At 32.0% G+C, this 26,795-nt stretch overlaps 1 protein-coding gene across 1 annotated transcript in view; it reads right to left on the bottom strand.

Annotated features, from left to right (window-relative positions):
• The window catches only part of LOC140047637 (uncharacterized), a 37,262-nt gene extending 10,735 nt beyond the window's left edge, over positions 1-26,527 (bottom strand). Inside the window, exons 1-17 of the mRNA XM_072092673.1 lie at positions 26,405-26,527; positions 26,079-26,186; positions 23,777-23,861; positions 19,815-19,871; positions 16,636-17,150; positions 14,707-14,841; positions 14,000-14,141; positions 13,526-13,555; positions 12,896-12,985; positions 12,029-12,544; positions 10,975-11,019; positions 9,831-9,893; positions 9,294-9,407; positions 8,980-9,078; positions 7,924-7,948; positions 6,521-6,552; positions 2,629-2,673 (exon numbers count right to left, since the gene is read on the bottom strand). Coding sequence (XP_071948774.1) covers positions 2,629-2,673; positions 6,521-6,552; positions 7,924-7,948; positions 8,980-9,078; positions 9,294-9,407; positions 9,831-9,893; positions 10,975-11,019; positions 12,029-12,544; positions 12,896-12,985; positions 13,526-13,555; positions 14,000-14,141; positions 14,707-14,841; positions 16,636-17,150; positions 19,815-19,871; positions 23,777-23,861; positions 26,079-26,186; positions 26,405-26,527 — 2,224 coding nt within the window. The remainder of the gene's footprint in view (positions 1-2,628; positions 2,674-6,520; positions 6,553-7,923; positions 7,949-8,979; positions 9,079-9,293; positions 9,408-9,830; positions 9,894-10,974; positions 11,020-12,028; positions 12,545-12,895; positions 12,986-13,525; positions 13,556-13,999; positions 14,142-14,706; positions 14,842-16,635; positions 17,151-19,814; positions 19,872-23,776; positions 23,862-26,078; positions 26,187-26,404) is intronic.
• Positions 26,528-26,795: the final 268 nt, after the last annotated feature.

The following is a 26,795-nucleotide window of genomic DNA, read 5'->3' as shown; positions in this document are numbered from 1 at the left end:
CCAATTACATGCATATTGTAATAATATAGAAATACATTACAATTAAAAATGACAAATGTTTTTGAACAATTATTTACTTTTAATGGTTTTAAATTTATATAGCGCAAAATACAAATAGTCTCTATGCGCTGTTTAGCACAAGTCTGAAAATAAAAATGTTGATGTAAAAAAACCACGAAATAGCCTAAGAAAACCGAATAAATTGACCAAGACAACAGAAAAAAGACCAAAAACGGAATCTCACATCACCACGGCACACTGTTTCACTAACTTGTCAAGACAAGCTAGCTATCTATTCACAAGTGTCATAGTGATGTGAGCATCTGACTATCCTGCCTAACAAACAATAGTGTTTTAAACACAGAACATATCAATATAAATGTTTAATACAATGAAAACTAGAAAGCCACTCCGAGAGTGCATACCTCCGCCTACTGTAAAATTCTCATACATAAGATTTCTCCAGCAAAAAAAATAATATTTATATATTTGTGTGTGTCTTAATGCTGTTTGTGATTTAGGCTAATTTCACTACAAGCATGTGTATGCAAGTTTGGTGTAATGGTTATGTAACAAGCCTTTCAATTAACAATAGCTTCAGTTGACTAACAATAGAACAGCAACGCGAAAATCAAACGAGTGAATTTGAAAAGAAATAGGTTTTTTAAACTACTCGCAACAAAAAACGTGCACATTAAATCAAATTATGTTTTAAAATTACAAATCACAAAATATAACTCTTGCCTTTTATACAAAAATAAAGTTTTTTGGACAAGTAGTTCTTGAGAAAATGCAATTTCAGTTTACTTGTTACTTTAAGACTGGTCGCCGGCTTTTGAAAAATTCTGTCCTATCTTTAACACTAACAGGTCTAAAAAAGTATACTAAAAAGTGGTCCAGAATTGGGACCATGGTCACAAATGGTCCCAACATTTAATGGAATGGTCCTTGACCACATATCTATCTGTATATCGATTTTGGTAAAGATTTTGTAATTAATTTTTGAGTAATCCTGCTAACAAAAAAACAAACACACGCTACCGATTACATATACCTCCTTGGCGGAGGTAAATTATAAAAGTAACTTCCTGAACAACCCATTATTAGTTTAACGCGACAAAAAAAAATAATGATAATAAAATTTAACTTACATGTCAAAATCACAATTCATAATCTTAAAACATTATTTAAAATACGATTACTAAGCACATCAATTTAAAATTTGGACAACACTTAATTTATTAGAAGCTAATCTTTTCTGTAGTGTTGAGCCAATAACCATATAGGGCCTCTATTTATTCAATTGGATTCAGTGGATCAGATATACCATGGACCATCAATATACAGTATAATCAATTAAGATCATCATGCTTCAGGCCATGATGAACAGAATAATGTGTTCTCTGTCTGAATGAGAAATAACAACAAATCTAACCCTAACCGAGGTGGTGCTTAGGTATATGAAAAGTAATCATTATTAACGCTGAAAATATTATATTTGCCATTAATAGTCAATATAAAATGACCGTACCTAACATTCTAATCTTTTCTTTTTAAATTTTAAATCTACGTGCATCAATGCTGTTTAGTTTATCGTTTTTACATCAAAGAAGCTGAAATTCCGTATCCGGACAAAGAGCAATTTTAGTAGGCCATCCCTGATCCTTCTCACTTATTTTCCCTTGTTGGTCTTATTTCACCAAAATAAAGGACGTAACAAACATTAGACCTACAGTATACCAGTTTCACATGTACACAACCAATATGGCGCTTGGTCGATTAGTGTGACTCAATCCATTGAATATTATATGCAACCCAGCGAATTTAGGGCTATAAATGGAAACATATATTTCCAATTAATATTAAAAATGATACGCAATGACCTTTCTTTCTTACCAAACATATTTTCATTCATGTCATAGGATGGCATAATAATTGTCGGCGTTCATATAATGTATGTGGTACATGTTACGTTTGAGCGGATAACCCGAACTCGTCAAAGTGACAAGTTCAAATCTAGTTATTTTCATCGTTTTACAAAAAATTTGGCATAACATTTTTGGTCAAAATCATGAAAAAAAAATGAAATTTTTCTAAAAAATCGCTGTTACAGAAACACTAACGACTAATTCAGAATTCTTTTTGCAGAATGAACATGATATTGCCCTATGGGGTGGGTAAAATTGGTAAGTGGATGATATTTTTGTGCCATTATAGCTAATCATATAACTTTCCAAGGTCAAAATAATTTTAATTACAAGTTTATAATAATAATAATATGTGATATTTCAAGATAATATTAACAACTATAGAGGGCGCATGTTGTGCTAAAAAATTAGTTTTAATGAATTGCAAATATCTTCAAGTTTATCAAAAAACAATAGAGGGTGTTATATATTATAGGCAAATACAAATAAATAATAATTTTTCTCGTACCCGGTAATACCGAGTACTGTATATGCAGTGAAAGAGTTAAAAAAAAACAGTTAGTTTAATAACAATAATAATGCTTTAATATATAGATAATGCTTGGTTTTTTAACAGGTGTGAACGGTTCAATTTTGGTTCAACAAAATGTAGATTAAAATTAGTCTTTATACACTTGACTGTATCATCAATGGATCATACCTTGTTCACTGGCTTGTGTAGTAGTCGCTGTATCAACTTGCTCATCTGTGAAGAGGATAAGATTTTTTTTTAATATTGTAAAATAATTTCATGTCAGTGTGTGTGGTATCATCTGTCATTAAATCAACTTGGTGACATTAATAATACAAGAAGCTATTTTGTCTGTTTTTAGTCGCGTGGAAGCGACTCTATAGTTCACTATGTCGGTCGGTCGGTCTGTCTGTCGGTCTGTCTGTCTGTCGGTCCGGTATCACTATGCGTTTTATCCCTTTCTGACCTTATCTTGATATCAGTTTAATCTAGCTAGGTCAATTTTTCACAGTATATTCCTTATGGCCAGGAATCAATGTGGTTATGTTTTCACGGTGCGCAATAAAAAATTACGCGGTCTACGCACGATTTAACAAAATCACGTTTGTAATCATATCTTCACAACCATGAATCACAATTAAATAAAATTTGGTACTAATAAATTTCAGGGCATAAATCATCATATGGCAATACAATTACGTGCGTAGCGCATGTAACGCATGCGTACGCGCGCTTAAAATTTTCAAAATTTATTTTCGATGAAATAAGAGTACATTTCAGGCAATTTTAAGCGTTTACAAAATTGCCATGAGTGCGCATATTTTTGCGCGCGCACTGCGTGTTAAATGTTATTACGCACTCTTTTTGCTCGATTTCTGTTTTCTTGACTTACTTTTCAACTCGAAATTACGTTATACGAGCACGTCGAAAGTGACAGGCTACGCACATGTAAATTAAAAAAATATAAATGTTTTTAAACATTTCAACATTTTTAAACATGTTCAGTAATTTCGGTCAGTATAGTTCACTATGTCGGTCGGTCTGTCTGTCTGTCGGTCTGTCTGTCGGTCTGTCTGTCGGTCTATCGGTCTGTATGTCGGTCCGGTATCACTATGCATTGTAGCACGCGACTTAATGGCTGTTGGCCTTGTTTAAAATAAATTAGCATTAAAAATGAATTTCTCTGCAATAGTTTTGAAGTTTCAATTCAAGGAAGCCACATACTAAAAAATATGGTCTGATCTGATGTGAGAAAATGTACTGTACTTTCAGTATTTTCTTATCAATACAGAATGTCAGCGTAAAATAAAGACAAAATATTCTCACAAAAACTAATATTACTAACAACACCTACTCTGTTATTGGGCGGGAGGGAGGGAAAATTGTCTTCAACTTAATGTGATCGTGTTAACAGCTAAGTACCAGTAAATTATTTCAACACTTTTTTTAGAGCATGTTTGCATAAATACATACCAAGTATTTTTTTAGGAATTGGATTAAAAAGATCGTTCGAAATATCACTATATAATAGTCCACTTATACTAGGGAAATCAAATTTATTAGGTATAACATGGAGGTATAAAACCTCCATGGTTATAATATTGTCAATCAGTGAGAAAGAGGACTTGGTCATTCTGGATGGTCTATGAATAAGGGGGAGAAAATAATTACTAAACAGAGAGTTAACAAATTGACAAGCATCATTATTTGATTCATTTTTTAATATATCAATATTGAAGTCACCAAGAATATAATTTATTTTGTTTTCATTGGATAATTTGGCTAAGATTGAATCAAGTTGATCAATAAACACAAGCGGATCATTTAATGGGGCTCTATAGATACTTCTTTTAATAATATTTTTTGTATTAGGGTGGATGATTTCAACAAATATTGATTCGCAAACTAGGGGGTTAAAAAATAGATCATCTCTTATTTAAAATTGAAGGCCATCGCAAATATACAAGGCGACACCGTCGCCTCCTTTAAAAGACCTGTGATTCGAGACAAAAGAAAATCCAGGGATTTTAACCAAGGGATTATCAAATTTTAAAAACCATGTTTTACTAACAGCATTCACATCGAAAGAAAAATGTAGAGAAGACTCACGATTGGATCAATATTTTTTAATAGACTTCTTGCATTAAAGTGGATGGATGAAAAAATATTGTCTGAATTCGTATTAATTTTGTGGGTAAAATCACTAGGATAATAATTTGATATACTAGATGGCACGCTCGCTTCGCTCGCGTACCATCTAGGTCGTGCCCACAGATGGTTCTCGAATATACAGTAATTTCAGCGTTAAAAAACTGGCGATTTCAAATGTACAATAATGCAGGACAATAATATATGTCGTTTACAGGAACGATTAAATAGACACTGTGATTTATGTACTCAACTAAAATTAGCACACTGGGAATTACTTCCGAAAGAGAAAGTTGTCACAAAATGAGACCAATTGTTTAAGTCAAATTTAAACAAACTTAATTTGTGTTTTGTATGTAACATTAGGCCTATGGTTGAGAGATGGGAAAGAGGATGGGTGCAAAGAGGAACAATTTTTAAATATATTCTTTATTTTGTAACGAAATATTAATTAACATGTTTTACAAATAATATACCACAAAGCATTGCGATGTAATACCGTCGTAGTCGATTGAAATAGTACAGTACATGTAACGATACACTACGACGTATGTTTATATATAATGTTAAACAATTTGTGAAAACCAATCGGTAATAAATATTAAATTACGGCGACTGAAAACGCTAGCTCATTATCCGTTTAAAAAAAATTATATCCAACCTCTGCAGCACAGATCGAATTTCTGTTATGAGTATACAGTACTTTCCTTTACGACGCCTGAGGGAATAGACACTTGTGGAACGACACAGAGATTGGAATGTTCCATTCATCGCAAATCAATACATTTGTATAAACGTATATTAAATCTATCAAAATAGTATTTTTTTAAGAAAATCGGCCTGTCTTCAACATTATGATATTGTACTCGAGCTGTTCAACCGGTTTTCAGCTATTAAAAACTATTATCGTAGGAGGAGATAGGAAAATGCAAAGCCTCCTCGCATTTTTGTGGCGGGTATTTTTCAAGATAGACATCCATTAGACAGTGTATACCACGATCGGAAAACACCCCTATCTGGGGCAAATCGTTGAACCTAAATTCGTTTTAATCGTCAATAACTAATTATCTAACTTAATTTAATTAGTAAACAGGGTTGCATCAGGTGGTTAAATCAGTACCGAAAGTACGAACCAACTTTACATACCATCGAGTAAAAATTCTAAAAGTAAGGCGCGATTTACCGAATTTTGCCCTTACGTAAATTTATATATAGATTAATGTTGCTATGAAAAAAATTCTGATCAGGATCAATGTTAGATGTATGATCATCATAGACGTTCTGAGAATAGAGCATCAGTCAATTGGTCAGGACATGAGACGTTGTCAGGACAAACATCAGACATAAAATAAAGATATCACAGCTAATAGCAGCATGTTGTAACAATGTATAGATTATCAATAATGATTCTACTAGTACTACTACTGGTAAGAGGAATGAAGATATCACAGCTAATAGCAGCATGTTGTAATAATGTATAGATTATCAATAATGATTCTGATAGTACTATTACTGATAAGAGGAATGAAGATATCACAGCTAATAGCAGCATGTTGTAACAATGTATAGATTATCAATAATGATACTGGTAAGAGGAATGAAGATATCACAGCTAATAACAGCATGTTGTAACAATGTATAGATTATCAATAATGATTCTGATAGTACTACTACTAGTAAGAGGAATGAAGATATTACAGCTAATAGCAGCATGTTGTAACAATGTATAGATTCTCAATAATGCTTCTGATAGTACTACTACTGGTAAGAGGAATGAAGATTTCACAGCTAATAGCAGCATGTTGTAACAATGTATAGATTATCAATAATGATTCTGATAGTACTACTACAGGTAACAGGAATGAAGATATCACAGTTAATAGCAGCATGTTGTAAAAATGTATAGATTATCAATAATGATTAAGGAAATTACCTTTGACAAATGTCTGTATGCTTTCTTTCAGGCTAAAAATAAAAATGTATATGTACACATTAGTAAAACTATAATAAAGATAACAGACTCGTAAGCAGGAGGGTTTTATAGTTTTAGCAAACCCTCCCCACTCCCTATAATAAGGATAACAGACTCGTAAGTAAGTATGGTTCTAGCAAACCCTCCCCACTCCCTATAATAAGGATAACAGACTCGTAAGTAAGTATGGTTCTAGCAAACCCTCCCCACTCCCTATAATAAGGATAACAGACTCGTAAGAAGGAGGGTTTTATGGTCTAGCAAACCCTCCCCACTCCCTATAATAAGTATAACATACTCGTAAGAAGGAGGGTTTTATGGTCTAGCAAACCCTCCCCACTCCCTATAATAAGGATTCAGACTCGTAAGCAGGAGGGTTTTATGGTTCTAGCAACCCCTCCCCACTCCCTATAATAAGGATAACAGACTCGTAAGCAGGAGGGTTTTATGGTTCTAGCAACCCCTCCCCACTCCCTATAATAAGGATAACAGACTTGTAAGCAGGAGGGTTTTATGGTCTAGCAAACCCTCCCCACTCCCTATAATAAGGATTCAGACTCGTAAGCAGGAGGGTTTTATGGTCTAGCAACCCCTCCCCACTCCCTATAATAAGGATAACAGACTCGTAAGCAGGAGGGTTTTATGGTTCTAGCAACCCATCCCCACTCCCTTTTTTACAGTATTATTATCAAAATCAGGAAATGCAAGGAGCAATTGGTACCATAATGACTATGTGAAAAGAATCCCCTTCAATAAGGTGATCAATAAATTATGACTTAAATATCATAAATTTGTATGTTTTTTTAGCTTTTTTTTTTTATATTTTATTGCAGAAAGCAACACATATACATCAAAGTTCAGTTATCTTTGTAATACGGGAGAATATAAAACCAGGAGCACGTTAGTCTAAGAGACAAGTATAAATATGGGAGTCTGTCGGCCAAAACGGAAGTGTGGCATATATCTTACTGAAATTAAAAATATTGGTAGGACAAAAGGTCCGTCATCCTCCGTTAAGCTTATGCAGAATGTAATTCTATATAAAACCAGGATTGTTTCATTATTATTATAACTTGGTTGTTGGGTTTAAAAGTTCTTTTGATGTTTGTTATTCTTGATTTTGTGTATAATTGTTTCAACACTATTTCTATGGTTGAACTTTATGGTTGTATTAACAGGTTATGTTATTAATATACAACTGAACTGATAGACACACAAGTGATAGTAATAATATGTATCCCTTCCAGACTATCATCTCAGGGCAAACAATTAACTAGCAGGGTGTTGGTCTATCTCTATGGTATTGGAGAGTATAAATAAACAGTATAGATACTGTGATACACTCATTATACAGTACTACTTACCTGTCATTTTCTGGCGACTGCAGATCTGAAATGAGTATTAGTATTAAGAATTAAATATCACAAGCAACAGCACTTGATTATTCATTACTCAACACAATCAACCACAATAACATAAATTTCTAATACATTTTCATCCATTATCATCTTCATTTACTGTGCAGAACCTCATTTTTTTTTATTGATTTATGGTTTATTAATATATTACAAAAAATAGCATTAGGTTATTACAATAAAAAACCAGAAAATTTATATAAGAAAAAAATAAACATTAGTTGGCAAGTAAAGTAAAGGCCTGCCACCTGAGCCCTGTACCATAGACCTATACAATGTAACACACCCTAATTTGATTATTAATTAATATCAATTTGTTATTATTTTGCAATGTATTTGTATGTTGCATGCTAATTTGCGACTTTATAAATAACAAAGTAAATTTCAAATTTTGTCTCTACCAACGGCCAATTTTCCCAGATATATGGGGCAGCAAATACTTAGTAAGTTGAGCCCAGAAGCCTATTTTCAAAGATGTTGACAGCTTCACAGAGAGCTTTGACCAATCATAATTAATCTGTTGTTGAATTTATAGAGCAAGCATATCAAAATAAGATTAACAATAACAATATGTTCTTTGATGAAATATAAACTGTTCTATTTACATTGGATAGAGAACTATCTCTTATTTTTAAGTTTGTTGATAATACATTGCCGACCATAATGAATATGTTTTGTTTGTGTGATCAAAGTACGGTGGCCTGTAAGTGTCACAGCAACTTATATATAAATATCATGACAGTATTTATGCAGATATTGTTCAATGTATCAGCTTTTATTCTTGACTAAATAATAAAAGACATGTTGTTTTAAAGATTAGTTAAATAAGTTATTTACCTTATCAATCGTTTAAATGTATGAATTTAGTATTTTTTTCTAATTCTGTTTAAAGACATTCTTTTTTTTATAAATGTTGAAATAAAAAAAAAATGTAGCTAAAATCCATTCTACATTTAAAGTTATTTTAACCATATAATAACACAACTAATATTTTATGACACTCACCACTCTCTGGTTCAGGTTTAGTTTCCTGTTCCACTACTTGTGTTTGAAATTCATCACTAAGAGTATCTGATGAATCCGATGGAAACTGCTTTGTCACTTCTGTTCAATAAAAAAATCCAGAAAAGACAGTTATTGTTAGTATACGTTGAACAGTATATTAAAGGCCAGCTTAAGACTGCTTTGGATTTTGTTTATATAATTATGTTTAAATATGTTCATCATTTTCTATTGTTGAACTTTGCAATTGACTTGACTTGTGTCACTGTTGAGTGTGACGAAATAAAAAGTAAATTAATTTATGATCCTTAACTCACCGCTCTCTGCTTCAAGTTTTCTTTCCTGTTCCTCAATCATCACTTTCTTCATTTGTGTTTTTAATTCCTCATTAACAGTAACTGGTGAATCTGATGCTAATAGCTTTGTTAATTCTGTTCAAACAAAAATACAAAAAAGACAGTTATATATTACACATTAATGACAAAGCTTTTTATTTTGTATGAGTGACACACAAATAAATGACTGTTTATGTTCATCATTTTCATTTTGGAGAGTAACATAACTATACATTTTATGTTCATTTTGGAGAGTAACATAACTATACATTTTATGTTCATTTTGGAGAGTAACATAACTATACATTTTATGTTCATTTTGGTGAGTAACATAACTATACATTTTATGTTCATTTTGGAGAGTAACATAACTATACATTTTATGTTCATTTTGGAGAGTAACATAACTATACATTTTCATCTAAAATGTATACATTTTGAATAACTCAAAATGTGCTACAGTTATTATTATAATATGTCTATTTAGTTTTATTTTTAAATGTAATCAATGGATCCTACCTTGTTGACTGCCTTGGATGTCAGACTGTGCTAATGCAGAGGTCACTGAACCATCTTGCACATCTGTGAAAAAGTAGTTTTTATTGGAATCTTGTGAAATAATACAATTTTGCATGTTTTGTCCAAGTATTATTTCTTATTTCACTGCCATTGTCATTAGTATTATTTTAATAAGATGGGAAGTTGTGGCAGATGGCAATAAATTATTAATTATTTAATATACACAAACATTTACTTCATTGAAGCATTAGTCCCAGCTATGTGCATATGCATTTAAGAAATGTGCAAAAAAGAATAAATGACATAATTTTTTAATTATTTTAAAAGGTTGGTCTATGGTTAGAAGTAAAAAAAAAGCTAATTTGCATATTAATGACATCATTACATCTATTTTGGATTTTCTGTTTTTTTTATCAATTTATGATAAAAACTATTTTTTCTATAGTTTTTATGGAATATGGTTTTCCCACTGGATATTGATGAAGATATGTGTAACGAATAAAAATATCAAACAAATTTGAATTATTTTTATCATTTTATAAAAAATTAGGCATAAATTGTTGGTCAAAATCATCAAATCATTGTTACAGAAAAACTAACAACTAATTCAGAATTCTTTTTGCAGAATGAACATGATATTGTTCTATTGGGGTGGGTAAATTGGTAACTGGAGAATGTTTATGTGTCATTGTAGTTAATAATATAACTTTCCATGGTTAAAATAATTTTAATTACAAGGTTATAATAATAATAACATGTGATAGAGGGCGCAAGTTGAAATAGAAATTTCAAGACGATATTAACAACTATAGAGGGCGCATGTTGTGCTAAAAATTAGTTTTAATGAATTGCAAATACTGTATTCAAGTTTATCAAAAAACTATAGAGGGTGCTATATTATAGGCAAATACAAATAAATAATAATTTTTCTCATACCCGGTAATACCGAGTATACCACAGTTCAACGACATTTGTTTATACTTAGTAATACCGGGTACACGCAGTGAAAGAGTTAAGCCAAAAAAAACAGATAGTTTAATAATAATAATGCTTGGTTTTTTAACAGCGGTGAACAGTTCAATTTTGGTTTGACAAAATGTAAATTAGTATTTATACACTTGACTGTATCATCAATGGATCATACCTTGTTCACTGGCTTGTGTAGTAGTCGCTGTATCGTCTTGCTCATCTGTGAAGAGATACGATTTTTTTTAAATATTTTAATAATTTCATGTCAGTATGTGTGGTATCATCTATCATTAAATTAACTTGGTGACATTAAAGACACCTTCCCTACATTTTTTAGATCTAATTTAAGATCTCAAACTATATTTAATGTTAATACTATATGGTCCTATTGCGATAACTTTTTTCGTCTTTAAATGATTAAAAATGTGAAAAATAAGCCGATTCTAATAATTATAGCGGCCCGCTATAAATCGCAAAATGCATTGCGCGCGGATTGATATTTTTTTTTTTTCCGTATGTAATTCACCCACTTTTCGATCGATCGTGAGGCCAAAACAAATGGAAGACTCCTAACTTTTCAGCGAAAATACCGGGTTTTCCTCAATTTGTATCAACGGAGTCTGGCAAAAATAGAAAGACAATTAATGCAGCAACTATACAACGTCAGGCTAGGTATATAGGTAGCGTACGATGTTCGTACGTTACCGATGTTTACCAGCTAGGCCTACAAAACTAAGCCTAGCTAGGCTAGGCCTAAAGACCGACTACGAGAGGTCACTCGCCGCGAGCTACTTAGGTAGTGCATTGTTTCTCACTTTTTATCATAATTTACCATAAAACGTACATTTACGACAAGGAATGACCTGGTTTAATGTTTTTAAAGTAATATGTATGTATTATTTTTACAAAACGTCACAAATTGTAGGGAAGGTGTCTTTAATAATACTATTAGCTATTTTGTCTGTTGTTTATTTTTTTTAAATAAATTAGCATTAAAAATGAATTTCTCTGCAATAGTTTTGAAGTTTTCATTCAAGGCAGCCACATACTAAAACATATGGTCTGATCTGATGTGAGAAAATGTACTGTACTTTTAGTATTTTCTTATCAATACAGATTGTCAGTGTAAAATAAAGGCCACCAGCAAAATCTTTTCATAAAAACTAATATTTTTATTAACAACACCTACTCTATAGACAATTTTTTAATACAAAAAATATTGTACATACCAAGTATCTTCTTAGGAGTTGGTCCAAGAATGTTAGCAAACGCTTTTCTCTGTGATTTATTCACTAATTTGTTTTTCCTCTCTAACTCAAATGCGACATCCCAAATGGTTGATAATTCCAATTGATAAAAAGCATTAATCTTATTGATTTCATTTGGGTTAAACTCTCTCAATGCCTTGCACAATCTTTTCCTATATGGGGACAACTTATGTCTATCAGTATTTTTAACATTGTTGTCTCTCATATACTGTGCTACAACATTTCTAGCTTCCTGAATTTCTGATAATTCTGCAATATTTAGCAAAAGACCAACATCAGTTGGTTTGATATATCCTTTCTCAGAGAGTTCATTGAAATAATCATTTGCTATGCAATCTCTATTGCCAAGGACCTGTAATGCAATGTGCTCAGAGAGACAACATCTCAAAAAATAATATCTTTTCTGATACTTCATAAATACTTCACTGAGATCATAATTTAACTTGTTGAACTTGTCTTCCAATGGATTTCTTGTTTCTGCAACAAACAATTATACTATTATTGAGTAACTATAACCATTAACTAAAAATATTACTATGTAACTGTGACAAGAAAAGTAAACATTTTAATGTTATTATATAGAATATGTTATATATATCGTGAGGAGGTTTCCCGATTAATCGTACGATCAAAACGGTACTGGGTATGATCAACTAGCGTTCGTGTTCCCACCTAATCATCCATTCATAGAAGTACTGATGAAGATATCAATCTGTGACGACAACAGAATGGACCCGAGACCTGGCTATCTTCGACTTTTAAATAAAAGAAAGTTTTGAAAATTTTGTTTATCTGTACAAGAAGACACACCTGCACCAGAATACACACCTGTACTGGAAGGAACACCTGTACCTGAAGACACACCTGTACCTGAAGACACACCTGTACCAGAAGACACACCTGTACTGGGAGGAACACCTGTACCAGCATGGGATGAACAAATTAGCTAAAAATTACAGTAAATATATTTGCTATAATGTATCATGGTCTAAAAATGTTCATAGGCATGCTGGCATAGATGCCTGCCGGCGCTTACCATAAAACTATTCACATTGGTTGGAATATAACCTGTAAAGTTGATAAAATCTGGCTAATAGTGCCAGACAAAATAGTGCTTAAGGGCACTCTTTATTGTATAATTTTCCATAGAAATGGTGGTGAATTAAATTCTACAAATTGTAGTCTGTTTTTTTGTTTGTTCATGCACTACATGATATGATACGGCCTTATCATGTTGAAACACTGGTTTTCTTGTCTGATCACCAAAGTTGAGCAACGTTGGACCCGGTTGGAGCTTGGATGGGAGACCGTCTGGGAGTTGAGATCCCATCAAGCATTTAAAATCAGAACTGCTGGCAGCCCTTGCATCTAGTATCTGCCTCAGACGTATTGGCTTATGCCTTTTCTCTGGTCAAGGTGAAAACAGACTTAATCATTACCACAATTAATATAACATACCTGGATTTGGTCCTGATGTCTCAACATTACCTATAACAAATAAAATATTTAATCATTTTTTCAATAAAAAAAGAAACCAGATTTATATATAGTGTATATATATATAGAAAAACTTGACTAGTAATATTATACTGGAAATTAAATAATATAAAAAAATTAAGATGAGAAAATCTGTAAGAATTAGAAAAAAAAACACCCAACCGATATTCGAAATAAAAATCCTCTGCTTGATATGCGGAAGAATTAAGGTGTTTTAGGAACTAGCAATGTAACCAAAGTGTATTGTAGTGCTAGATAAAAAACAAGCCAACACCTATATTGATTCCACCCCATATTCTAACAATGGTACAGTTAATAATGGGTGGTTATTGTCATGGATGGTAATGTCTGATTACCGTATTTGAATAGTACATTTTATTTATTACAATCATTCTAAATTTAGACTTTAATTGTTGTTGCATTTTAAATACTTACAATTCACTTCCACTGGATCAATATCATTTGACTCTTGTGACAGTGATACTGTTGCCTTTAGGACTTTTGCTGATGAATTACCTCTTTTTAAAAGAAAATTCTTCAATGGTGTTCCACGCCATAGGTATTCAGCAGTGACAGTCTAAGGGAAAAAAGGAGCCAGGAGATAAAAAGTTACAGCTGAAAGGCACTGTAGTTAAATTGATTGCTTTGGTGAATACATTTTTTTTTAAATAATTTTGTTTATAATGTTATGTGTTATATGTTATGATAATGCTTTCATTCAAAGAGTTTTTCTCTCAATGAGAAATACAAAAATGGCTAACTGCAATTAAAAGTGTGCATCCTCCAACGAGACTAATCAAAAGACAGCATTTTTATTCTAAAGCTCTGTCTACACTATCAAACAAAATGTGCCTATATATGGACAAGATGATGTCATATCACTACCATTTTTGGGCATATCACTACCATATTTGTATATATCACACTTTTTTTGTCAAACTAGTTTTTGACAGTGTAGACAGAGTTAAAGATCTTAACTCAGTATCGTGATCCAGTATGCTAAATATATGGATAGCAATAGAGATTTTATTTATTGATCAATTATCATTATGAATTCTCAAGTTATGTGGTATTCCTGCAAAAACATGTTTAATGCATAATTCTTTACCATGCCAATCTACTAAAAATATTGATATTCCTACTTTTTTTTTCTCATGAACTTTCCATTCCTGTTCTGATACTGCTACAGTAATGTTCATGTCCATATACATAGATAGTATATCTACTGGTGTTATTAAAGGCTTCTCACCAATTTCACTGTGCTCTTCTTTTATCGTCTGAAATACATATACTTACTGTTATTTGTGACTGTGTATATTAGTTTATTAATTATATGAGGGAAGTGTACAATGCAATCATCATGTTTACTTCTTTACAGCATATTTTATAATGATCAGGAATCAATTCAATACATGATTGTACACTGTATAATTTTAAGGTACTAGATGGTAAGCTCGCTTCGCTCGCAAACCATCTAGGTCGTGCCCACAGATAGTTCTCGAATACATTATAATTTCAGCGTTAAAAAACTGGTGATTTCAAATGTACAATAATGCAGGACAATAATACATGTCGTTTACAGGAACGAATAAATAAATAGACACTGTGATTTATGTGCTCAACTAAAATTAGCACCCTGGGAATTACTTCCGAAAGAGAAACTTGTCACAAAATGAAACCAATTGTTTAAGTCAAATTTAAACAAACTTAATTTGTGTTTTGTATGTAACATTATGGTTGAGGGATGGGGAAGAGGATGGGTGCAAAGAGGAACAATTTTTAAATATATTCTTTATCCATTTAGTAACGAAATATTAATTGTTTTCATGTTTTACAAATAATATACCACTAAACACAGTAAAACATTGCGGCGATGTAATTACTTTGTTGAAACTATCACCGTCCTAATCGATTGAAATAGTACAGTACATGTAACGATACATCACTACGACGTATATATGTTTATATAATGTTAAACAATTTGTGAAAACCACCTCTATTCGGGGCAAATCATAAATTTGATTTAATCGTTAATAAATATTAAATTATCTAACTCAACTTAATTAGTAGGCCTAATGGTTTTCAATTGTTTCTAGAGCCAATTCATACTTAAGTTGGTTCCTACCCTACCCACCAAAGTTGTTGTTGATCCTTCGTACCACCGTAGGCCTATCCTCTACTGGCTTTACAACAACGCTACTCATGCCAGTGAGGGAAGGGTGATGATGTGGGTGGTTCCCGGGGTGGTTTAACTGCAATAATAAAGATCTGTACATAATATACGGCGACTGAAAACGCTAGCTCATTATCCGTTAAAAAAATCTATATCCAACCTCTGCAGCACAGATTGAAAAAAAAATTGATCGAATTTCTGTTATGAGTATACAGTATTTGCCGTTACGACGCCTGAGGGAATAGACACTTGTAGAACAGAGATTGGAATGTTCCATTCATCGCAAATCAATACATTTATATAAACCTATATTAAATCTATCAAAATAGCATTTTTTAAGGAAAATCGGCCTGTCTTTAACATTATGATACTGTACTCGAACTGTTCAACCGGTTTTCAGCTATTAAAAACAATTATCGTAGGAGGAGATAGGAAAATGCGAAGTGTCCTTGTATTATCGTATGCGGGTATTTTTCAAATTGACATCCATTAGACAGTGTATGCCACGATCAGAAAACACCCCTATTTGGGGCAAATCGTTGAACCTAAATTTGTTTTAATTGTCAATAACTAATTATCTAACTCAATTTAATTAGTAAACAGGGTTACATCAGGTGGTTAAAATGAGTACCGAGATTCTAACCAACTGTATATACCATCGAGTAAACATTCTAGAAATAACGCGCGATTTACCGATTTTTGCCCTTACGTAAATTTATATATAGATATAAAAATAAGAGAATAAATATTATGCCAAATTAACTACTCTAGGTTAATGTTATTGACCAAATATGACAAAGCAACTATTTATTATATCTATATTTTGAAAATATTTGTTAATGTAAGTAAATTAAGAACTACTTTATTTAAATACAGTTTAACAACAAATAGTAATTACCTGTTTATCTGACGGCTTAAAAAGTCTTGTTTGAAGTTGATATTCATCATTTGCAAGCATCTTTCCAAAAACTCCTAACAACATTCTTTTCTTACCAAAGAAATTTCTTATATGACCAATTAGTGCATAAAAACTGAAATGAATTAATGTTATACAACATCGACCGTTTTTTAAAGTAAACTGTATGTCCTTTTCATCACGTTTCCATTCATCTTGAATGCGATCTTTAACAAGTAGAGTGAATTTCCAATTCTCTTCATTTACAGCATCGTGTGGAAATGACAATGAAATGGGCTTTTTGAAGCTGGTGCCTTCTGGTCCACATTTAACAATAGGTGATATTATTGATTCATGAGAATGAAGTACAGGCATGCCTGTTTCCTCAGAAAAATTTTCTAGCGATACTTTAACTGTTTCCCCTTCAATTGCTTCAGAATGTATCTCCAACTTGATGTCTTCATCCTTAAGATGAAGTGTTTCACCAGCAAATCCCACAATTACTTCCATAATTTGATCTGAAAAATAAAAATCTAATGTAAGATATTACTTAATGGTATTTGATAAATAGCCATTGTCACAATTGTCTTCATTACACAATGCAAATTATTTTATTTCAACCTGATTTATCATACACATGTGTTTATTTATATCATGAAGAAATTACTTCTCAATGGTTATATTTATAGAATAGCCAGTTTCTGCTGTGTATCAACACCACACCAGCTTATTCATAATTATATGAACAATACAATACTCATTCTATTATAGATATTTACACTGTGTTTTTAAATTAATGTTTTGTCTTTTACTTTCTAGATATGATGAACGTTAAATATACCAGTTAAGATCGGATAAAGTGGTTTAAATAGAAATTGTAGCTTTGTTTTTTTTTAAATATACTATTAGTTCATGTATTTTTTCTTCTTTTTTGTATTTTTAATGTTATATCTTCGACTTACATTACTCTCTTCACATGACTGAACTACTTTTCATTGTATTTTTATGGAATTATATTTATTAACAAACTATAGTTTTATGTTTTTTATGTTATAATATTGAAATTGAAATTGAACTTTCCAGGATTAACACACAATTTCATACAATCTTTATTCCTATTATTCCATTACACATTTTCTACATCTGCATTCATGCATGTAACACACTGTAATGGTTAATTGTTTACATTGATGTGTGTGTCATACAGTATAATAATAAATTATTATTGTGCACACATTAAATATGCTAGTAAAGGACTTAACCATTTGAAGACGCAAGGTTTCTACCACAAGTGACAGAGGCTAATAAATAAGGTATTTTTAATAGGTTTAGGAAAAATGCAAAAATCCATTTTTATGGCTGTAACTTTCTGCAATTGTTGGATTTATTATGTGAAATGTTTTAGCCTTCCAAAAATTTTTGTTTTGCCTAGTTCAAAGGTCAAATGCTCAAAAAGTGCAATTTAGTGACCCCAAAAAGTCAACCCGTACATATACGGGCCCCATGTCTTAAAACAAGCGCAGGATTGGTCAAATGGACAGTGGGACTGCTTTTGGCAGTGTTGTAGGATAGGCTTATTTGCTGCTTTCCAATGAAAAAACCAATCAATTTGCCTATTCTGTTATTTGCTTTAACCAATCCTGCGCCTGATTGCATGTCCTGGGACAGTAAATTACCCCGTATGGGATGCGAGCCATGTCTTTAAAGGGTTAATATCTTATTGAGTATATGCTTTAATGATATGCTGTGTCATGGTCATGTGTTATTCTAGTTATTAGTGCCGATTGTTAAGAGTAAATCAGGTGATATTACTAATAACAACAACTATACCCCTATGCTTTAGCTTCTGTATTATCTAAGTTTTTTTAATTTATTTTGATCAGTCACTGTGGTAACTCACTTGAATCCAGCGACTACCAATTTGCATTTAAAGCAAAACACTCGACTGATACTTGTATCTTTGTATTAAAACATGTCATTGACTACTACAATAGAAATGGTAGCCCAGTTTTTGCCTGCTCTCTAGATGCCAGTAAGGCTTTTGATCAAGTCAATCAATGTGGACTCTTCATAGTAAGCTCATTAACAATGGTATGAATCTTTGTATTGTTAAATTGCTCAAATGTTGGTATGAGAAACAAAGTTTTGTGATACATTGGGGTAACTCTGTTTCCAATCCACAGTATCCAATGGAGTTAGACAGGGTGGGGTTATGTCCCCTCTCCTGTACAACATATATATTCCATTTACAGTATCTAATGTAGTTAGACAGGGTGGGGTTATGTCCCCTCTCCTGTACAACATATATATTCCATTTACAGTATCTAATGTAGTTAGACAGGGTGGGGTTATGTCCCCTCTCCTGTACAACATATATATTCCATTTACAGTATCTAATGGAGTTAGACAGGGTGGGGTTCACTCAATCGCAAATTACTAATATAATGTTATGTTGCCTCTTTAGATCTTATTGTATTAATCTTTATTATGCTGCCCTTTGGTGTGACCATCTAAGACATTTAGATCTCTTAATGTATGCTAAAATAATGCTCTGCGCCATATACTGAATGTCTCTAGAATCAGTAGTGCCATCAGTATGATGTTTATTGAACATAGTGTCCTTTCCCTTAATGAGTATATGCTAAAATCTATCTAAGGTTTCATGCAATGTATGTTGAATATAGTTGTAAAATTCTTGTTGCTTGTGTTTGCAAACATATGTATTGTAGATGGAGAAATATCATATATATTTAAGCTTAGAGTTTGCAAATTTTCTTTTTTCTGTTTGTACGTTTGTTGGTATGGATGAAATTTAAGAATGAAATAAAAGAAATTGAATTGATTAAGCACTTTTTCCCCTCAAACTCTTTTTTGAAATACTCTATTATTCTGTGGATAGCTACAGTGTAGGCCAACAGTTTCTGCTTTGTTTATTTATTTTTTTTGCATATTGGATTTTTTGGATTTTTAATCAACATTATTATATTATCAATTAGTTACTTAGTGTTTGCAAATGTCTGATGCCCAATAAATGAACTTTCAGAGAGAAATTGTTACTAGTAGTAAGCCAAGGTATCTACAGATATGCATTGGTTGACATACAGACAGTCCTGTTTAGAAGGATAGTAGAATACTTTATAATTCAATGAAAAGTAAATTCTGATGATGATTCTTAAACTCACCATTCTGTTTTTCAACCTTTAGTTTCTCAAATTGATCACTAACAGGACTTGGTAAATCTGAAAAATTACCAAAAACAAAACAATTACATATAATTTTTAAAATAAAAGAACTATATAAAAAGTCACGTCAGCTTGGCAACACTTTTAAATATTCATGACACAGATCATTGGAGAGGGGGAATGACAAGGGGGATTTGATCCTATTGAAGCAGGGGCGCATCTAATGCTAAATTTGAGAGGGGTCAAGTATTGTGGAAGGGGGACCAGTATACAAAAACAAGAATATCCCACTCATATTTGAACTGTATACATAATTGAAAATTCACAACATATATTAACATTATACACATAGAATTCAGTATAACAATATGCGAACCAAAGATGAAGCATCACTGCTATGGCAAGCAATTTTATCAGTTACCTCCAAGTTAAACTTAAGACAAATACCTTGAATTTACCTTGATACAATACATTGCATTGAAGTACAATTGTATTCAACTAAGTATAATACATTTGACTTAAGTGCAATACATTTGACTTAAGTGCAGTACATTCTATTTCCACTGAAGTTGAATTGCATTTAACACTACTTGTAAAAACTCAACTGCAATTGCGCATAATTGGACTTAAGTGTTATATGATTGGTTTTAGCCTATAAAAGTTTGTCAACTTTCACATTCAGGTATGGTTCCCTTTTTAGTTAGTACTAGTAACAGTACCACCAAGGCAAGGCTAAATATTTATTTATATTACATAGCCTATGTAAATACGTGAACGTGATTGGTTGAAACTGCATCATATGAGTAGCACTGCAAGGATTGTAAATGGTATATATCCTCGAGTATGATGATATTGACGGAGTAATTTTCGAGTAATTATCGTGTCCCTGTCATTAAACATATAAAATCCGTGTCAATTTTCAAAGGGATTTAGGAGATTTGATAGATAGCGCCAGTGCGCCCTCATGGGCTGGCGTTGTTCGTTCGTTGTTGCTTTGATTCCCATGTTGTTGTATTGAGTGATTGACAGTTATTAAAATACATTATTCGCATTACATCGGTCTATGTGTGATCTGTAGAGTTGTGGCATATAAACATCAACCTTATTGGCGTAGTAAGTTACATTTTTGTTTGCAGGTTAATTAAAAATCAATCTCTATAATGTTCCAATCTTTGTTTATGTTATTGTTGCTTATTTGAGTATTATTATAGTTTATCATGTTTAGATTCAACCTGTTAGTGGCGGTTTCATTGCTGTTGGTTGTCAACTGAATAAAATAAAAATAAAATAAATAAAATTCTCAAGTATCATGATATTGACTGTGTAACTTTCGTGTCATCTACTGAGACTTGAACTCGCGAAGATTAGCCCACATCATCACGAGACAACGTTTTACCTGCAGCGCTACGCAACTTGCTTGAAGAAATTAATTAGCCTATGTAAATACGTTCACGTGATTGGTTGAAACTGCATCACATGACTACCGCTGCGAGGATCATAAATTGTATATATCCTCGAGTATGATGATATTGACTGAGTAATTTTCGCGTAGTTATCGTGTCCCTGTCATTAAACATATAAAATCCAGCAAATTCTTGAGTACGATGATATTGACTGTGTAATTTTCGTGTGGCAACACTCGCGTTTGGCGATAAATAAACAAAAGTCATCTACTGAGACTTGAACTCGCGATGATTTGTCCATCATCACAATACAACGGCGCGCTGAACATCCGGTGATTCGGCTCCTCGAAGAAGACGAATTATTATTTTTGCGGCCTACCTGATAATAATATTATTATCATTAATGTAGGCTTATTGATGAAAATTCTTCTGGTAATTTAAACGACATAGGCCTAAGTGAATATTTTATTGCCAAGGAATCATTAATTAGTAATTATCTTTATATTATTCTTCGCAAGGTAAGGTGAATGCAACACTTAACTAGTCAGGCTTATTACAAAGGAGGCCTAGCTAACCCCGACCCAGCAGTAGATATTCAACTTGTTGTTGGCTATGTAATATAACAGATATCGCCTTTTATATCGGTAAAATATATGATTTGACAACCCCTTGGGAATGATATTATGTTCTTGAGAACTAGCGCTTCGGGAAATATATATTCCCTCGAACATTCCCTCGGGGATGTCAAATCTTATATTTAACCTCTAAGCAGGCAATACCTGTATAATATTCTATTATTCTGTGTGTATTTTTCAATAATTTAACTGCTCAAATATTATGTATTGCTTTACAATTTGCTTGGAAGTTATATACAGGGGAAAATTGGGGGGGGGGGGGGTGTGGGGGGTTTTATATTCTTTTAAATGTCATTGACACGCCACCCATTTACATACAACAATTTTACAGGAAGATGAGGTAAAAACGTTAAAATCTTTAATCATTGACCTGAATTCAACTTCAACTGACCAATCAAATAGTTCACAAATTATGTCATCACAGTTTGTGAATTAAAATATAAAAACAATTTAATTTAATGTGTCTTTAGTGTAAAGCCTAGATTAATAAGTGAAAACATGTCCTAGGCTGGATTGAAGCATCAAAACCTGTAACTTTTTCAATTTTCACTCGACCACGGCTGCTGTGGACGGTCTTGGTTCTGCAAAACTTCACATCCGCGTGTCACTTCAACGCTCACGAGATCCAAGAAACTATGAACGCGATTATGTAAAAATGTGTAAATATTACCTATCCGGATCGATCATCGTTATTATTTTTTTCAACTTTAACAAAAAAAAATTCAACGCAAATCAACGAAACTCGCTGCATCGACAAGAAAACAGGCTTTAAAACCAAACTATATTTATATATCATATTCCACTTATATTCCCAGTTTCCTGGACTTTCTGCATTCTCTCTCCTGAGGACGATCAAAGAATATTGATCGAAACATCAAGAAACTCAACAGTTCTTTTCAAAACTTATATACATGGTGTACCGCAAACTTTATATCAACATATATTTAGATAATTATATGACAAGAATCGACCAGCCAAAACGCTTCAGATGCTATTTCCGGGCGTCAAGAAAAAAAAAATGTGTTTGTCCCATATCGACAATCTAAAAAAAAATATATAATCTACATTTACATTTATATGCAATTAATAAAGTTGACTAGATCCACCCCTGGTATAAGATAATACAATTGTAGGAGTGAAGGTAAAATACATTATGCATGATGTTTAATTTTACATACAGAGAAATAGTATTCTTAAGCTGGCTTTAAAGTGTGTGAAGGAAATTCATCCATTGTGGAAACAAAAAATGGGATTTAACAAGAAATTTGGATTTTTATATTCAATATTTATCTCCTCCTATCTTAAATTGTTTGCCTTGAATGCGAATACCAATTGTACAATAGCATTATATATAAAATAGATTACATTAAAAAAAAAAAAATCTACATTTACATTTATGTGCAATTAATAAAGTTCAAATATTCCTTAACAATGCGCATCCCCTGTTGATCCATGGCCTATTCGTCTATACGATTATTGTAACTAGTTTAAAGTGGGCCTCCTATCACAAGCCCCTTGAGGTTTATTGGAGGTCCCTTTCATCTTAAAATCATCATCATCATCATTAAAATCTCTTTATTTTTGTTATGTGTACTGTTTTGATGTATTGAATAAAGAGATTGATTTGATTTGAAAAATGATTTATTTAATATTTTTATTTCAAAGGAATTTTAAAGTGTGCGTTTTTGTGTTATTTTTATCGTATTAATAGCAAAATAATTTACATCTTGCAACATATCACAACTTCCATGTATACTACTATCCCACTGAATCATTTAATCTATAATAAACCTGTGAATGATATATCATAAATGTTAATTTTCTTTATCTGGACATTCTTCTTCACTTGATGAGAAATCAAATCTTTATCGTTTGCAATGAAACTAGTTGATCCTAAAATTTCAATAATTAAAACTTCACTTACCTTCTAAGAAGTTTAAAATTTCAGTTTTTCTTTGGTCACTTATCAGCCTGTTACTTTCTAAAATAGAGACAGGTGTATTTCCATCCTATTAAAAAAATGGGTTTAGTTATTAGTAGTTTTGAGAAATTATTGATATACAATATAACACACTTCAATTACGCATCACATACATACAGTATTATATCATGGCTCAAACATTTACCATCTAGCGATTGGATGAAAGAGCATCACATGATAACACGTAGATATACTATTTTTTAACATTGGTTGTAAATTAGGATGTGAATAGAAATAAACGCCACCTATAACTTCTGTATCAAAACTTGAGCGCTGCCGTTTATCGTCTACCGCCTTCAACATTGAAAGATGGAAGAGAGAGATAAATTGAATACAAGTTTACTTTGGAACAGTAGGAAGATTTGTTAAAATGTTTGAGCAATAATATAAATACCAAAATGTCACAGCAAATAATATTTGGATATTATTCAAATACCAATGAAATAAAAAAAAAAAAAAAGCTGGAACTGTTCAATAGTAGACTACTTTGATATTTACATCCAAACAACTTGCTACATGTAAAAAGAGAAAAATGGAGTGTCGACATCCTGGAAAGGAATCATAATCATGAAGTTTATAAATACTGACAACAGACATTATGTGAAATTGTGTTGTTTCTTGACAATACAAACAATAACAATTACTGCTAAAATTTGGAAACCACTAAGGGCCTGTTTCTATTGATACGGTTTTGAATACCGTTCTTTTTAAGAACGGTTTTTTCTTGCCAGCAGAAATGAGTCCCCACAAAAAAACGGTGAGGGGACTTGCCGAGAGTCGGAAGAAAGACTTGCGTACATGTTTTTAGGAATATTGTAAAGCGTGTGAAAGCTAGACGAGTTCAACTTGACAATATCGGAGGGTGTGATGTAGGCCTACCTATACTTTAACCAAGGACCACAATAACGTTTCAGGTAATAATGACAGGATTACCTGCCTCCTTCTATGAAATGGATGCAATTCTTGGAAAAGTAAACATGACCTTGATCCAATTGCGCCTCCGCCTAACGAACTGCATTGTGGTGTGTATAATGACATCATTCATAACGCACATGGACGGAACCGGTTTTATTGGAGTAAAAATTGAGCTGCAACGCGATATTTATTTATAAACAACTGCCGAAACCGGTTTCCAAAAAAAACCATTCTTTTTTTATTTTTCAATAGACACACGCCCTAACAAAATATTTACATTTCTCTTCCTTTTGTGGCAAAATTTTTGCACAAAAATATTCTAGGTTGGATAAGGATCTCTTTAAGGTCATGTTTATAATTAGCTGGATAGACTGACAGAAGCATTTTTTGTAAGGCAAGGGAGGGAGCAGGTTATTAATTAATAATTATTTTTTTATTAAAATCAGATTCTATTATTTTTTTGACATAAGCATTTTTTATTTGTTATTTTATTATTAATCAATGTAGTTGTCCTATTTTATTTCATCTTTACAATTAATTAGACCATTGTCAATCATTGTTATCTTTACAGCTACATATGACCAATTTATATTTGTTTTACGGTCAAAAATATGTAAACAAAATTATACTGATTCACCTGAATATAAAAAAATGTCCAATTGCATTGCTCGAACATTTTTAGATTTTGGAAACCACTATAAACTAAACATTATTTACATTTCTCTTCCATTTGTGGCAAAATGTTTGCAAAAAAAAAAAATGCTGGAAAAGGATCTCTTTAAGGCCATATTCAAACTGTAATTAGCTGGATATACTGACGCAAGTATTTTTTTTGGAAGGTAAGGGAGGGAGCAAGGTTATTAACAATTACTAATTCTTTTTTATTAAAATCAGATTCTATTAATTTTGTTAACAATAACACAAACATTTTTGTTTGCTATTTTATTATTTGTGAACATACTGTAGTTGCCTCATTTTATTTCATATTTATAATTAATTAGACCATTTTCAATTGTTGTTATCTTTACAGCTACATATGAGCAATATATATTTATTTTATGGTACAAAGTATTTAAACAAAATTATACTGATTCACCTGAATATAACAAATTACAAGTAGATTGTTTTTGTTCATTAAGAAAAAAGATAAATGTTATTTGATTTAGTTATCATAAATCATATATAACTGTTTAGTTATTATTTTAATTAGGTTTCTTTTAATAAAATTTGATTTTTGTTAATGTGCTTACTTTTTTCTCTCATTGAATGGTTTACTTCAGCAGATCTATAGAATGTTAGCCTATTATACTAGCAAATCCCTGTACATTACCTTATTTTGCAATGCTACTGGTGACCCATGCTCAATGAGACAAGTCACTATTTCTAAGGTAGGTTTATATTGCCTCCTCAGATATGAATGTAATGGAGTGTCACCATCCTGGAAAGGAATCAAAATCATGTTATATAAATACTGACAACAGACATTATGTGAAATTGGGTTTTTTTTTAATACAAACAACAACAATTAATGCTAAATAAAGTGGTAAATAATCATAATTATCATTATTAATAAATGAGTAGAACAAAATAGAATGGTTTACCACAGCATATCTATAGAATGTTAGCCTATTACACTAGCAAATCCCTGTACATTACCTTCTTTTGCAATGCTACTGGTGCCCCATGCTGAATGAGACAAGTCACTATTTCTAAGGTAGGTGTATATCCACTCTCCAGATATGAATGTAATAGAGTTTCACCATACTGGAAATGAATCATCATGAAGTTTATAAATACTGACAACAGACATTATGTGAAATTGTTTGTTTTTTTTCAATACAAACAACAACAATTGCTGCTAAATATTGTGGTAAATAATCATAATTATCATTATTAATAAATGAGTAGAACAAAATAGAATGGTTTACCACAGCATATCTATAGAATGTTAGCCTATTACACTAGCAAATCCCTGTACATTTACCTTATTTTGCAATGCTACTGGTGCCCCATGCTGAATGAGACAAGTCACTATTTCTAAGGTAGG

Source organism: Antedon mediterranea, chromosome 4 (assembly GCF_964355755.1).
Source record: "Antedon mediterranea chromosome 4, ecAntMedi1.1, whole genome shotgun sequence".
In the NCBI taxonomy this organism is placed as follows: Eukaryota; Metazoa; Echinodermata; class Crinoidea; order Comatulida; family Antedonidae; genus Antedon; species Antedon mediterranea.
Note: the sequence above shows the minus strand (reverse complement) of the source record. Positions and strands in the feature narration are given on the sequence as shown.